At 41.2% G+C, this 15,172-nt stretch overlaps 1 protein-coding gene across 6 annotated transcripts in view; it reads left to right on the top strand.

Moving 5' to 3' along the window:
• The window catches only part of SLC1A3 (solute carrier family 1 member 3), a 48,200-nt gene that overhangs the window by 24,371 nt on the left and 8,657 nt on the right, over positions 1 to 15,172 (top strand). For 3 of the 6 annotated variants that reach the window (XM_070935942.1, XM_070935941.1, XM_070935940.1), the window contains 3 exons: positions 11,639 to 11,843; positions 13,088 to 13,130; positions 14,170 to 14,465. In XM_070935942.1, coding sequence (XP_070792043.1) covers positions 11,639 to 11,843; positions 13,088 to 13,130; positions 14,170 to 14,465 — 544 coding nt within the window. The remainder of the gene's footprint in view (positions 1 to 11,638; positions 11,844 to 13,087; positions 13,131 to 14,169; positions 14,466 to 15,172) is intronic. The other 3 variants (XM_070935944.1, XM_070935943.1, XM_070935946.1) reach the window with 3 other exon arrangements.

Below are 15,172 nucleotides of genomic sequence, written 5' to 3'. Positions count from 1 at the left end.
AAGTCCAGGCTTATAGTGCAGCACACACCTTGCTTGCTTGCTTATTTGTTTATTATTTGCTTGCTTGCTTACTCACTCACTTACTTACTTGACCTCTATGCCGCCCATCTCACCAGAGGCAGCTCTAGGCAGCTTACAGGCATTCAATTAAAACTCACTACAGAACAATAAAACAATAAATAAGTATCATGTATTTAAATACAGACCTTCTGCTGGGCCTCCCAGGACCTCCCCGTGTAGCCGCCCTCTGTACAGCTTCCCGCCCTGCCAGATCGCACAGTCTTGGGCCTGCTTTTTGACCTGTTGGGTCCCACAGCCTTGGGCCTACTTCCCGCCCTGCCAGGTCTCACACAGGCTTGGGCCTCCTCCTACCTGCCCTGTCACATTTTGTTCCTCTTACTTCTTCCAAAGATCATCTTTCTGAAAATTTGCCCAGCCCATGTGATCCCCAGCCCAGACCTCCTACAGAGGCCACTTTGCACCATTCTAGAGGTAGCCACCATTCTCTGAATCTCTCAGGTAAGCATGATTTCCCCAACATCACAGAAAGAGTTTCCTTCTCTAACGACTGCTCTAACTAGGATAATTAGTTATCTCCTGCATATTACTCTTGAGTTACAACTTTTTTTAAAAAATAAAGGATTTTCTTACAATATTGCAATCAAAATGCATATAAAACTAAAGCTGTAGCAGGTTCCCTCGCAGAATACTTGCAGAAAACCCTTGGTAACTGGAAGTTGGTCTCAGGGTCCTGTTTTATAGGGAAAGATGTTTATTAATATTATTGGTCACCTTTTATCAAGGGACCGCCAAGGCAGGGGTGAAATCCAGCAGGTTCTGGAGAACCGGTAGCAGAATTTTTGAGCAGTTCGGAGAACTGGTAGCGGAAATTTTGAGTAGTTCGGAGAATCGGCAAATACCACCTCTGGCTGGCCCCAGAGTGAGGTGGGAATGGAGATTTTGCAATATCCTTCCCCCAGGAGTGGGGAGGGAATGGAGATTTTGCAGTATCCTTCCCCTGCCACGCCCACCAAGCAACTTCTACCAAGCCAAGCCAAGCCAAGCCACGCCGACCAAGCCACGCCCACAGAATCAGTAGTAAAAAAATTTGGATTTCACCACTGCCCCAAGGTAACTTGGAATTATTTGAAAGCAGCTGGTAATGTATGGATTTCCCACTGCTCCCTTCCACAAACACAGATGGGTAACTCAGGCACATTTCAGTTCCGAAAAACACTGGCGTGCAAGCTAAGAAGGAAAGAGTATAACTGCCAGTAAAACATTGGAGATTTTTATAGAGTAGGAAAGAAAAAAAAAAACAAATGAAAGGGAAGATTACTTTTAAAGTAATAATAATAATAATATTGTTGGATTTTGCGAGCCCATTAGATGAAAAGATTCTAATGCTGTTTTAAGACTGTGCATGTTTTCTGTACAAGCCACAATGTTCAGGTAGCCATTTTTTTTTTTTTACCATTTTTAATTCTTAGGAAGGGTGGGTACAATCCTCATCTCCATGCTTTATTATTTAAGAGGAGAAAGAGATACGTAGCATGGTTAAAACGGTCTCCGGCAGAATTTGAAAATAATTAGTTTTTTTAAAAAGTTATTAAAATTACAGATATAAAATAAAGTGGTAAAAGCTGAATCTGTTTTGTGTAACTTATAATTATCCTAGTTAAAGCAACTGCTGGAGAAAGAAGGAAGCTCTTTCTTGGATATTGGAAAAATAGTGTTTACCTTAGATCACGGGTCAGCAACCTGCGGCTCCAGAGCCGCATGCGACTCTTTGGGCCCTCTGCTGTGGCTCCCTGTCAGATGATCCCCCCACTGGCTGGCCCTCCCCTCCCAGTCCCTCCTCGCCTGGCCTGAGAAGGTAAGGGCGATGGCGGGGGATGGAGAAGTGGCCAGAGCAGAGACAGAGAGATACAGAGTGAGGGGGAGAGAGAGAGACATAGAGAGATACAGAGAGAGAGGGAGGGGGGGAAGGGAGGGAGGGGAGAGAGAGATGTCAAAAGGATTTTGTGGTTCCCAATGTTTTTTAACAACTGGTTCTCTGCCCTAATGACCGACTGGTAGGCATGGTTGGGGGGGGAGGGTGTCATGTGACTGATGAGAGTGAGTGACATCAAGTTGGCCACACCCACCCAGGTTTGTGGTTCCCGGTGTTTTCTTTTCTGTGGGAAACGGTTCCAAATGGCTCTTTGAGTATTTAAGTTTGCAGAGCCCTGCCCTAGATAAAGAGTCTGTGTGAGACAGAGATTGTTTTCAATCACACTCTGAACCTGGGTCTTTTAATTATTAAGCATTAGATGTTCATGCAATACAGCTGATCCTCAACTTATGACCAGTTGTTTAACAACACTTCAAAATTAGGATGTCTTGGAAGAAGCAATTTATGACCTCCCCTTGCACTTAACAAATGTCACATCACCCCACAGTCACATGATAACAATTGGGCGCTTGGCAATCTGTTCACATTCACAACCTGTCGCACCATCCTGCAATCATGTGATAACAATTTGCAACCTTCCCACCCAGTTTTTGACAAAAGACAAATTTGTCTTTTTGTGGAAGTTGAATTTGCTTAATGACCACATGATTCACTTATCAACTGAGGTGATTTGCTTAACAGCAGTAAAAATAGTTGTAAAATTGGGTCTTGTTACATGATAGCTCACCTTACAAATACACCAACTTATGGTGGAAATTTCCATCCCAATTGTGGTCATAAATTGAAGTTGTACATTGAATTATAAACTTACCCAATAGCTAACAAACTTGGCCAAAAAGCCTTATCCAAGGTTAACACCAAGCTTAGTGTATTATGTGAATGTAACTGCTACATCTTTGATGGTTACATAGGTTTAACTGTACATAAACATAGCCAGAGTCAGCTTTAGAACTTCAGAAGTCTGTTCGAAGAGCATCATTAGAACTAAATCATAGGCTGGGCTCACACAACACACTAAGACAGACACACACAAAAAGCTTATGCCCAGCATCTGCTATACGACAATATTTGCCACTTGTGGAGGTAATTCATTTTTCATCAAATAGATTTCCCACTATGAACTTTAGTGCATCTGCTTCTTCATAAATTCTAGCTCCTTCAGTTCAAAGTATTGTACCCATAGTAGGAGGCTTAAGGTGTTATTCACCTTCTCCGGCACTTCCTGTGGTTTTAGCCAACTGTAGTTCGGAGACTACAGTTGGTCCAGAATGCAGCCGCGCGAGCTATCGTGGGTGCACCTAGATACACCCACATTACACCAATTCTCCGTGAGCTGCACTAGCTCCCTATTGGTCTCCGGGCGCAATTCAAGGTGTTGGTTATTACCTTTAAAGCCCTACATGGCTCAGGGCCAGGCTATCTTCGAGACCGCCTTCTACCACATAGCTCTCAGCGACCAGTAAGATCCCACAGAGTTGGTCTCCTCCGGGTCCCGTCAGCTAAACAGTGCCGGCTGACGGGCCCACAGGGGAGGGCCTTCTCTGTGGCTGCCCCAGCTCTCTGGAACCAGTTACCTCCTGAGGTCCGGACCATCCCCACCCTATTGGCCTTCCGAAAAGCGGTGAAGACCTGGCTTTTCCGGCAGACCTGGGGCCGTTGATCTTGCTGTTGCGATCTTGTGAGATCCGGACATGAATGATGTGAATGGGTTTTAATGTTTTAATTTTTAAATGTTTTTATAATGGTTTTCTAAATGCATTGTAAGCCGCCCTGAGTCTCTGGAGAAAGGCAGCATATAAATTGAAATCATCATCATCATCATCATCATCATCATCATCACTGTGAGTGGTTTTTAGCATCCATCTTCCCCTTTCTGTGCAGCCGTAGAAGCCTACGATCAGCAGAGTCTTGTAGGATCAGGCCAAGGACCTATTTAATCTAGTCTGCTGTCTTGCATTCTGTGCCATGGATGCATTTAGGAAGCGGGGAACTTAAGGCATGCTTAGAACATTGCTTCCTTGTTCAAAAGAAGACAAGAGCACCATTATGCATTTAAACTTCTTTCTCTATGCCAGGGGTGTCAAACTCGATTTCATTGAGGGCCGCATCAGGGTTGTGTTTGACCTCAGGGAGCCGGGGTGGGTGTGGCCAGCTCGATGTCACTCCTGTCAGGGGCACCTGTGGTGGCTCGAGCACTCTACCAGCAAAAACTGGCTCCCGAGCTCCATTTTCAACTGCCAGGACCACCTGCAACCCTTTGTCAGTGAAAACGGAGCACAGCCCTCCTGAGCTCCATTTTCACTGGCAGACGGTTGCAGAAGGCCCTGGCAGTTGAAAATGGAGCTCAGGAGCCCATTTTTTTCTGGCAGAAGTACCACGGGTCGGTCCTTCGCTGTTTCCAGAGTGGCCCCGTGGGCCAAATCTAAGTACCCCAAGGGCCAGATTTGGCCTCCGGGCTTTGAGTTTGACACCCCTGCTCTATGCAATCTAGCTGCCTCGTCTGACTTTTCTTCTGCTGCCTTAAACCAGGAATTCCGGCAAGGCTATAAACACTAACCTATGTTTCCAGAGGTCAAAACATAGTGGCTAACTGTGAACCTGGAGATCTGGTTTGTATTTGACCCTGTAACCCTTTGCCTTCTTACAGAGGAATAGCTTCATGGCTCATGTTTCTTTGGAATGCATCTCAACGCTTTCCTTACATTCTCGTTTCCAACTTCCTTGTGCTATTATCATCATCACTGTTGATCGTTCTGTCCCTAAATTTGGAAGGAAGGAAATAACATTTGAATCTCCTTGGCCTCTAAACTAAAATAAGTTCTCCATTTTGCTACCACATTCAAATGTTGCAAATGTGGGAAATTGGTAATAAACTTACCCTCAGTGATTAGAATGTTCCCAAAGTTGTAAGAACACGTGATCGTTTTACCAAACTATATAAACTGAGGGACAGGAAGTCAGTATTTAAATAGCCAAGCAGAGTGAGCATAATATTTCTTAAAATGTTAACTTCTTCTTTTGCACAATGGGCAATGGGGATATTCGTAAATATTTTTAAAACTTGAGTTCTGAAGAAAGGGCTTTTAAAAAAATAATACGAACATGTAGCCCTTTCCTAACTCTGATGAATTTGGAAATTCTTGATACTTATTTCTTATCAACCTGGAATAATGTTTTATTTAGATTAGCTTAGAACAGTATATTTTAAACTTGGCATGCTGGCTGGGAAATTCCTGAAGCTGAAGTCCATACATCACAAAGTTACCAAATTTTGAGAAACACTGGCCTAGAACAATATGTGAATTCAGCCAGTTGTGTCATAGTTACAAAGAATTAATAAACCATGGTTTAGCACTGTGTATGAAACCACTGGAGCGCTAATATGTATGGAGCAATTAAGAAAATCATTATTTAAATAAAAGACACTTTATTTATAACGTCTGAGCATTTACCATATCTGTGGTTGGATAAATTGGGAGGAAAGGAATGGCATTATTTAAATAAAAGACACTTTATAACGTCTGAGCATTTACCATTTCTGTGGTTGGATAAATTGGGAGGAAAGGAATGGTGTTTCCTAGCCAAGTTAACCTGCTAATCTTTTAAGCAGATTTAAATCTATTATTACTGTAACAGATTGGGAAAATGTTGCAGATGTATTACCTCAGACCAAAAAAAAAAAGGTTTTCCTGCTAATTTGCTATGCTTCAAGAAGTTTGGTTGGCTTGGGAAGTTACTTTGATGGACTTCCCTCTAATTAAATCACTGTGTTTCACTGTGTTACTTCAACATTAGGGAATCCAGCAAAATCATCAAGTGAAAGTCCTTTTTTCAGAAGCTAATGGGCTTTGATTATACATCATTTACTTTCATATCCTCACCCGACTCATATCCCAGCTACCAGAAAAGGCCATTTTAAGCCATTTAATGATATGGGGAAATGCTTTTGTAGGAGAGCAGGTTGATTTAAGTGTCACATCCATCAAAGGATGGTCTCTTCAGGTCTCTAGCAAGCAGGTATTGGCTGCCTTTAGTTACTGAAAAATTTTGGGCTGCTATTTTTGTGAGCCTTCATTTCAGATTCTTGGCATTGGGACAGTTAGTTCTTTGTGCTCTGGTATTACAATGAGGCAACCCAAGAGAAAGAGACTCGGTTCAAGGCTGTCAGCTGTTACTAATCACCGTTCTATGGCTTGCTGTGAATCCCTGCTAGTCCTTACCTCCTGCTCTGCTTAGCACACATAAAGAAGATAAATTACTCCCTTAGTTTCTCTTCAAAAAGCATATTGTGTGGTGCATTCCAATATCATGAGGAAAAGATGGAATAATGCAAAGAGTTGAAGTGGTATCTAAACAGCCCACACAGTAGGCTCCTACTCTGGCAGATGTGAAGAACAGGAAATGTGCCACTGGCTTGGATATCTAGAAATATTGTGTTACTTTGCGCTTGCAAAGTTGGGAGTAGAGAAATGGGATGCAACTCTGAGAAAAAGATCCTCAGGGTTTTGTGTGTGTCTTTGAGTGTGTTTTGAAAGTAGGCTATTCCAATATTTCTCAACCTCAGCAATTTTAAGATGGGTGGACTTCAGCTCCCAGAATTCCCTAGCTAGCAAGACTGGTTGGGGAAGTCTGTCAGTTGAAGTCCACCCTCATCTTAATGTTTCCAAGGTTGAAAAACACTAGGCTATTCCAGCTGTGCAGTCTGGCCTCAGCATCAAGAACTGTGAGGAGTTACAGCAAAAGACAAAATAACTTTTGAGCCTGAAGAAAATACTTTCCACAAATCTCCGAGAAGTCAGAGGTAGTTTGCCAAATCTGGGGAATGGAGTAAAGTTGAGTGGTCATGATACAAGTGACAAATTCTGAAATGGAAAGGAACAGGCGGATGAGCTACTTCCTCAGATTTACCCTAAGAACTAAATTACAAGATACAGGTAGTCTTTGACTTACGACCAGTCACTTAGTGATCATTTGAAGTTTTGACAGACTTTGACAGATCAGCACTTACAACCCAGATTCGAAGTTCCAATGGTTCTCTCCGCCATGGTCATATGACTGTACTTTGGGCATTCAGCAAGTGGGCCAGCTATTCGTGACCATATTTTATGACAGTTTTGCCCAAAACTGGTATTTACTTCCAGTTTTCAGCAAAAGCTGCCCATAGCAAACCATGGGTGCACTTAACGACCACAACATTCACTTAACAACTGATGCAGAAAAGGCCATAAAATTGTCATCTGTGATGGGCAGGCTCCATTACGGATGTAATTCGAGGATTACTCTCAGAAAGCTTATTTAGCTTTATTTGTAACTAAAACGTCCTAACTGGATTAATCAGGGGTACATTTCGTTTTTGTTTTTGTTTAACTGTAATTAAGAACTATATTTCATCCCTTGTCATTGGGACAGTGCAATGTTTCCTTAAGAGAGAGAGGTGTTATATGTATGCTCTGAACCTTTTGGAAAGCGAATCTAACGAGCTGTGCACACTAGTGTGCATACATATAAAATAGCAAACAAGGATGTAAACAGGCCCTCCGATGCAGCATCTTGTTTCCTAAAAATGCTGTCTATTCTTTCTTAGGGTACACTTTGCAGAGACCGGGGGGTGGATGGGGAGGGTTGCAAAAGATAAAACCAGCATTATGCTGCAGCATCTCTTTTTGTACACGTGTTGTGACATTGCACGCATGTATAAAAGGAGTGGAGCTGGCTTTGTAGCTGAGCAGCTCTGCTGTCCTCACTTTGACAAGGCCATCAGACTTGTGGATGCTCAAGTTTTAATCTTCGAAAAGTTATGCATCCCTACTGTAGGCAAAACAATCTCCTTTAATCTCATGGCTTCCAGATTTGTTAGATTTTTAACTTCTATCTTCACCCAGCAACAGCTGCTCTTCCTGTATGTATGCACCACATACTTGCTTTCGGTGTGGGGTTGAAATATTAGAGAGCACTACAGGAATCCCTTGGATATATTTATTATTCTTTGATTTAAAAGCCAGTGATTTAATTTCATCCTGCATTCCTTTTCAGCTACAATTTAATTACATGTCAGTTTGTGCCATCTGCCAGACTGCATCATTTCATTAGCATTTTTTTCAGGTATTTCCCAGACCAATGAATCTTTGCAGAACTTGCATATTGAGGAAGCAAAAATCCACACTTTGGAAAAAAATGTGTCTATAACGAAATGTATATTCAAAGTAGCAACATGTAAAAACAAGATTTCTTTGCAGTGGAAGGGGAAAAAAACCCACAAAATTACATAGAATTTTGATAGAATGAAGTAACATCTGAAGGTACATGACATGCAGTAAATGGATATAGGTTACCCGTACCTTCATTAATATTTAATTTCAATGAAACCAGATGAGTTACAATTTGTTCAGTTGCTTTCCCTTGCAGTTTCCGCAGGTAGCCAAATATGCTAGTGAGACATTGCTGTTTCTAATAGTAATTTTATTAAAAATTGCATTTAGAAGGATAAAAACTAATACAATTTTTTTAAAAAAAGTATATAAAGTGCAGAAAAGAAAAATATAAAAATAAGAATATAGTAAAGAAAAAGAAATGAAATATATATAGAGAGAAAAATGGCTTCCCCATTCATCACAATTATAAACAGTTAGTAACTTGCAGCAAATGTTAGTAAATGCAGCAAATTCCCACAGCCCATCTTTTATCTATAAACAAATCCTTAAAACGTCATCATTTCAGTATCCATTAAGGGTTATCAGAGCTAACATGTCTATTTTAACCTTGATCTAACAAGCCAACTTTATATTCCTTCCTTTTAATTTAACAATCTCAATCTTCTTTCAAATAAGATCCTAAGAACTTGATTTCTTTTCATTTTCTTCTTGTCCTTTCTCACAGAAAGCTTTAACAAGTCTCTTTTGTAAATCTAATATAGGGAAATTATCTGGGTCACTCACTTGATTTACTATTTGTATAACCCTTTTAATTATTAAGCATTTTCCTACAGGAAGCATTCTTTGAATTAATTCCAATTTTTTTTTTCCCAAATCCATCTGGACCCTTAGTCTGTTTGCAGCTTTCCAAAATCAAAGTTCACCCTTTTGCTGTTTATTCCCCACCCGAATCTACTGTACAGAAATCCATACTCCAAGCTAACCTCCCTAGGTCTCAATCTTATGTTTATTATAGGATTTGCCTGGAAGACCCCTGATTAAATTAGTCTAAGGATTGATTGCTTAGTTTGAATTCCCTCTTTAGAAGTTACTACCACCTCTCTAGGGTGGATTTTGTCTTCGAGTTGATGATCAGTAAAAATAAGCAACACTGCTCAGTTATTACGTGTGAGAGAAAAAGGGTGGAAACATCTTCTTCCAGAGGTGGGTTTCAGGAGGTTCTGACCAGTTCTGGAGAACCGGTAGCAAAAATTTTTAGTAGTTCAGAGAACTGGTAAATACTATCTCTGGCTGGTTCCGCCCCCATCTATTCTCTGCCTCCCAAGTCCCAGCTGATCAGGAGGAAATGGGGATTTTGTAGTAACCTTCCTCTGGAGTGGGGAGGGCATGGAGATTTTACAGTATTCTTCCCTTGGAGTAGGGTGGGAATGGAGATTTTTACAGTATCCTTCCCCTGCCACGCCCACCAAGCCAAGCCACGCCCACCAAGCCACACCCACAGAACCAATAGTAAAAAAATTTGAAACCCACCCTTGTTCTCTTCCCAACCATTCACATTGTGGAATACTGTATATTTTAGTTGCAGATACTTAAGTGCTCAATCTAGCAAAATTTTGTCTATAGGTGAAACAATAAAGAATTCAGCTTAGAAAAATCACCATGTGCAATTCTTGGTTTTGGGCCTGACATCAAGGTTGTGTTTATTTTTTTATTTTATTTTATTTTGAATTTATATACCGCACCTTCTCCCTAGGGACTCAGGGCGGTGTACAGCCAGATAAAAACATACAATACAAACATTAAAAACAATTAAAAGGATATATATTAATTTGGCCCCAATTTAAGATAACAAACCAATTAAAAAATATTTAAAAATATGTTAAAAAATATGTTAAGCCAGCCCGGCTTGCTGAAAAAAGAAAGTTTTAAGGGCACAGCGGAAGGCACCGAGGTCTTGGATTCTCCTTATCTCTGGGGGCAGCTGATTCCAGAGGGTAGGTGCCCCCACAGAGAAAGCCCTCCCCCTGGGGGTCACCAGCCTACATTGTTTGGCTGATGGCACCCCGAGGAGGCCCTCTCTGTGGGAGCGCACAGGTCGATGTTGCCTCTTGTCTCATCCCCCTCCTTGGAATGTGCTCCCACCTTCCTTGGAAATTGCCACTTCTTTGTAGTCCATCACACCATCTCCCCCCCCCCATGGGCACCATCCCTCACACATAATTGCCTGAGTAGCCATTTACATGTTAGCCAATATGATACAGTAGTTAGAGAGTTGGATTGGGCAGCCATTCCTTTCAGCCCAATCTCTCTAACAAGGTGGTTATTGTGAGGAATAAATGAGGGTGTGCTCAGGATCACCTCTCTTAATTATTTAAAAGAGCAGTAAGATATTGATGCAAGAAATACATAATTGAATGAATAATAAATGCATATGAATCAAAGAATTAAAACAGGAACCCCATTACCAGAAAAGAATGGACAATATTTGTGGAGAATAGTCACATGTGAAATGCTAAAGGTAGAATTAATTGCTATAGCTAAAATTGAAATATAATAGAATTGATCACAGTAAGGCAGATATATATTCTGTGCCTTCACAAAGCCCCATTCAGTCATTCATTCATTCATTCATTCATTCATTCATTCATTCATTCATTCAACATATATGCTGTCCATCTCGCCTAGAGGCAACTCTAGACAGCTTACAATCATAAAAACAAGATAAAACCTTAAAACATTACACAAGTAGTCCTTGACATATGACAGGAATTGAGCCCAGAATGATGTTCGTATGTTGTGGTGGTCATTAAGTGAGCCACCACATAAACACACTCAATTTTATGACCTATTTGTGGCAGTCATTAAGCAAGGACCATTGTTTTCTTCAGTGGGCTTTTTTTTTTTTTGCTGGAAACTTAAAGTAAATGCCTGAAACCGGCAAAATACCTCCAAAATCACAGTCATATGACTACAAAATACTACAAATAGCTACAAATGTGAGCCACTTAACAAGCACCCCAAATTTGATCATATAACTGTAGCAGTGGTGAAATCCAAATTTTTTTACTACCGGTTCTGTGGGCGTGGCTTGGTGGGCATGGCAGGGGAAGGATACTGCAAAATCCCCATTCCTTTCCACTCCTGGGGCCAGCCAGAGATGGTATTTGCCGGTTCTCCGAACTACTCAAAATTTCCGCTACCAGTTCTCCAGAACTTGTCAGAACCTGCTGGATTTCATCCCTGAACTGTAGGGTGTATATGTCTACAGTCATTTGAACTCCAGAATTGGGTTATAAGTAGCTCTGAAGAGGTCAATCATAACCTTAAACAGTCATTAAGCGACTGGTTGTTAAGGAAGGACTACCTTTATGGGTATAATTGGTAAGGAATTCCAGGGTTCTTGTTCCTCCCAAACCTTTGAAGAAGGACCAGACAAAGAGGACATTGATGGTGAAGGTCATTCCTCTGCAAAGAAAGTGAAATTTCTGAGATGTGTGACTCTAACTTTCCCCTTGTGCATCCTTTGTGTTAGGAGTGGCTGCCTTGGACAGTAAAGCATCAGGGAAAATGGGTCTCCGAGCAGTGGTTTATTACATGAGCACCACAATTATAGCTGTCCTGATTGGGATAATCATGGTAGTCATCATCCATCCTGGGAAAGGGTCAAAGGAAAAAATGCACAGAGAAGGCAAGATTGTCCGAGTGACAGCTGCAGATGCCTTTCTGGACTTAATCAGGTAAGTGACATTTTTCTGCATCTTGGCTCCTTCGATTGTGTTAGATTACAGCCCTCTTATTGCAACGTGGTTAGTGTGAATTGTACGAGGGCCATCCTGGAGGAAAGCTGTTAACTAAATCAAAAAAGATGCATCATGTGTGATAATGTAAAGCTAAGGAAATGAGTGATGTGATGGAGCACCAAGGTGGCATCCTCAGCTTGGAAATAATAGCAATAGCAATAGCACTTAGACTTATATACCACTTTACAGTGCTTTGCAGCCCTCTCTAAGTGGTTTACAGAGTCAGCATATTTCCCCCAACAATCTGGCTCCTCATTTTACCCACCTCGGAAGGATGGAAGGCTGAGTCAACCTTGAGCCTGGTGAGATTCGATCTGCCAAACTGCCGGCAGCCGGCAGTCAGCAGAAGTAGCCTGCAGTACTGCACTCTTAACCACTGTGCCACCGCAGCTCAATAATTCTGAAACATAGTCCAAAAATAGCCTTATAGCCATAGTTCATGGTTGAACAATCTTTTGTGGCTGGGGGCAGTACTTTACATTTTTGGAAAACTGGAGAACCACCGTTTGCAAAAGCTTTGCACACTTATACAAAGTATAGCTCACCATCAAGCTGAGCAAGACTGGGTGAATTTATTTGTTTTCTTGTTAGTCTCTCATTCTGATGTAAATGAGGGCCGTTACCGATTCCTATATCTTAGGTGTCATTCCAATTTCATTGGGGATAGTTGACATTGGGAATACAAGTCAACATTCAGAGAGACACTATCTTAAAAATCAGAACATTGGTGTTCTTATTTATTATACTGCTTATTATATTCTGAATGAAGGAAAAACTTCACCGAATATGTGTGATGGTGAGAGATTTAACTGGTGAGAGAAATTTCAATTACATGAGCATAGCATAATTTGAGTCAGGGTATGCAAATAATTTGAGGAACCACTTTGCTTACAAAGAAGCAAATCTGATTTTGAAGCAGTGAAGCAGCTGAGACCATTAGCTGGCAAGGGACTCAAAGCTCTTCCATTGTTTTCTGGGCCTGCCTGTACATGGCCAGAAGACACTTCTACTGACCCAAGTTTTTACTACCAGCAACCAAATTATCCAAGCCATAAAATGTGGATTTGGATTGTACGTTGTGTATAAAGGAATATTGAAAAAAATAAAGTTCTTGAGTGAGATCCTGATAGGATGACAAATTATGGCTAATAGGTAAATACTAATTTTTTTCTTCTTTACAGGAACATGTTTCCTCCAAATCTTGTAGAAGCCTGCTTCAAACAGGTAAAAAAAAAATGAATCCCTTCTTACGTATATGTGGGTATATTACATGTCCAGATTTAATTGGGATTACACAAAGACCATGTTTATAATGCAGGGAATTGTTATTCGTTGTCTTCCAGGGAGAAGCACTTACAGCTTCTATAAGATAAGATTCCAAAAGGTTATATTATCTGGACCTATGACCCAATCAGGATTAGGTTTTCCAGTTGCTCTTCTGCACAGATCTCTGACTTATCAAAAGTATAAAAATACTCCTATGGTTATTGCTGATGTTCCACCAACCATAGATGCAGAGAAGACAAGTGCTTCATTATTATTAAAAGTACAGCATAATATTAGAAGCCAGCAGTGTTTAGATTAGAGATTAACCTATTGCAAATTCTTTAATTTCACAACGTATGAACAGATTTAACCATCGTTTCAATTGGGAACATGTGACCTTCCTAGACCAAGCCATGTCCAAAACTGGTGGGGAATTTCTAGAAGCCTGGCACTCTGACAAATTAGTCATCAATAGACACATAGACATTAACAACATCTATAGACTATGCAAAAAAAACAATCAACCAACCAACCAAAAGGGAACAAAAAGATCCACGCACCACTCCACCAGCAATCAGCACCCAGATCAGCATAGATTAACTCCAAGGTTAATATCAGACCAACAATCAACTAAACAACACCCCAATCAAAAACTGCCAAAGAAGATGACAGTAAACAGCCCAACCAAAGAATCTCTTAAGATCACACCCAACAATACTAACAGGGCAAGCCACTAGAATATAAACTGACAGCAAACTGCACTCCTTACTTAACACTGATGATGTTACCTAGTTTGGGTAATGAAAGATCTTCAAGAAAACAAGCAAGCTAAGAGAGCACCAAGGAACCCCCCCCCCCACCTATTTAGATTATTTCTGTCTTCATCCGGGGAGGTCAGACAAATCTTTTGATAATTGCATTTGAGCAGTTAGAAATAAGGCTTCCAGAATTCCTAACACATGAATGTAATATTTGTCCTTCTAACCATCATTAACAGTTCAAAACAAACTATGAAGAGCGTGTTCATCATACACATGATCATTCCAACGAAACGTCGGTCCTTGCTGGCATTATAAATAATGTAACAGAAGCTGTGGAAAACCTAACTCAGATGAAGAAGGAGATGATCCCTGTACCAGGGGCTGTAAATGGAGTGAATGCACTTGGATTGGTTGTCTTCTCCATTAGTTTTGGATTAGTGATTGGCAATATGAAGGAACAAGGTCGGGCAATGAGAGACTTCTTCGACAGCCTTAATGAGGCTATCATGCGACTGGTAGCTCTAATAATGTGGTAAGTATTAAATTGACTGTGCTATTATTACCTGTTTTGGATCCCTCACACTTCTTTACTTTGAGGTCTAAGCTGAACTTCCTTCTTGGTTGCTGTAACAGTTTCTGAGGTGAAAATTCAAGGAGATGGATACAGATACAGTTGCAGGAACTGGGTATGTCTAGTTTACTGAAAAGAAGGACTAGGGGAGACATGATAGCAGTGTTCCAATATCTCAGGGGCTGCCATAAAGAAGTGGGAGTTAAGCTATTCTCCAAAGCATCTGAGGGTAGGAGAAGAAGCAATGGGTGGAAACTGATCAAGGAGAGAAGCAACTTAGAACTAAGGAGAAATTTCCTGACAGTGAGAACAATTAATCAGTGGAACAACTTGCCTCTAGAAGTTGTGAATGCTCCAACACTGGAAGTTTTTAAGAAGATGTTGGATAACCATTTGTCTGAAGTGGTGGTGTAGGGTGGTGTAGGGTTTCCTGCCTAGGCAGGGGGTTGGAATGTTATCTGGGAGGAGTTTGATCCTGTGACTCCCGAGGATGTGGACAGGGTTCTGGGTAAGATTAGTGCCGCCACGTGTTTATTGGACCCGTGTCCCTCCTGGTTGGTACTGGCCTCCCGGGAGGTTACACGAGGCTGGCTCCAGGGGATTATAGGTGCTTCTTTGGGTGAGGGTGCCTTTCCTGCTGCCTTGAAAGAGGCGGTAGTGAGGCCCCT

This window comes from Pituophis catenifer, unplaced genomic scaffold (assembly GCF_029215685.1).
Source record: "Pituophis catenifer annectens isolate HBS135680 unplaced genomic scaffold, rPitCat1.0.hap2 SCAF_2, whole genome shotgun sequence".
Classification (NCBI taxonomy): Eukaryota; Metazoa; Chordata; class Lepidosauria; order Squamata; family Colubridae; genus Pituophis; species Pituophis catenifer.
This window is presented reverse-complemented; position numbering and strand designations above follow the sequence as displayed.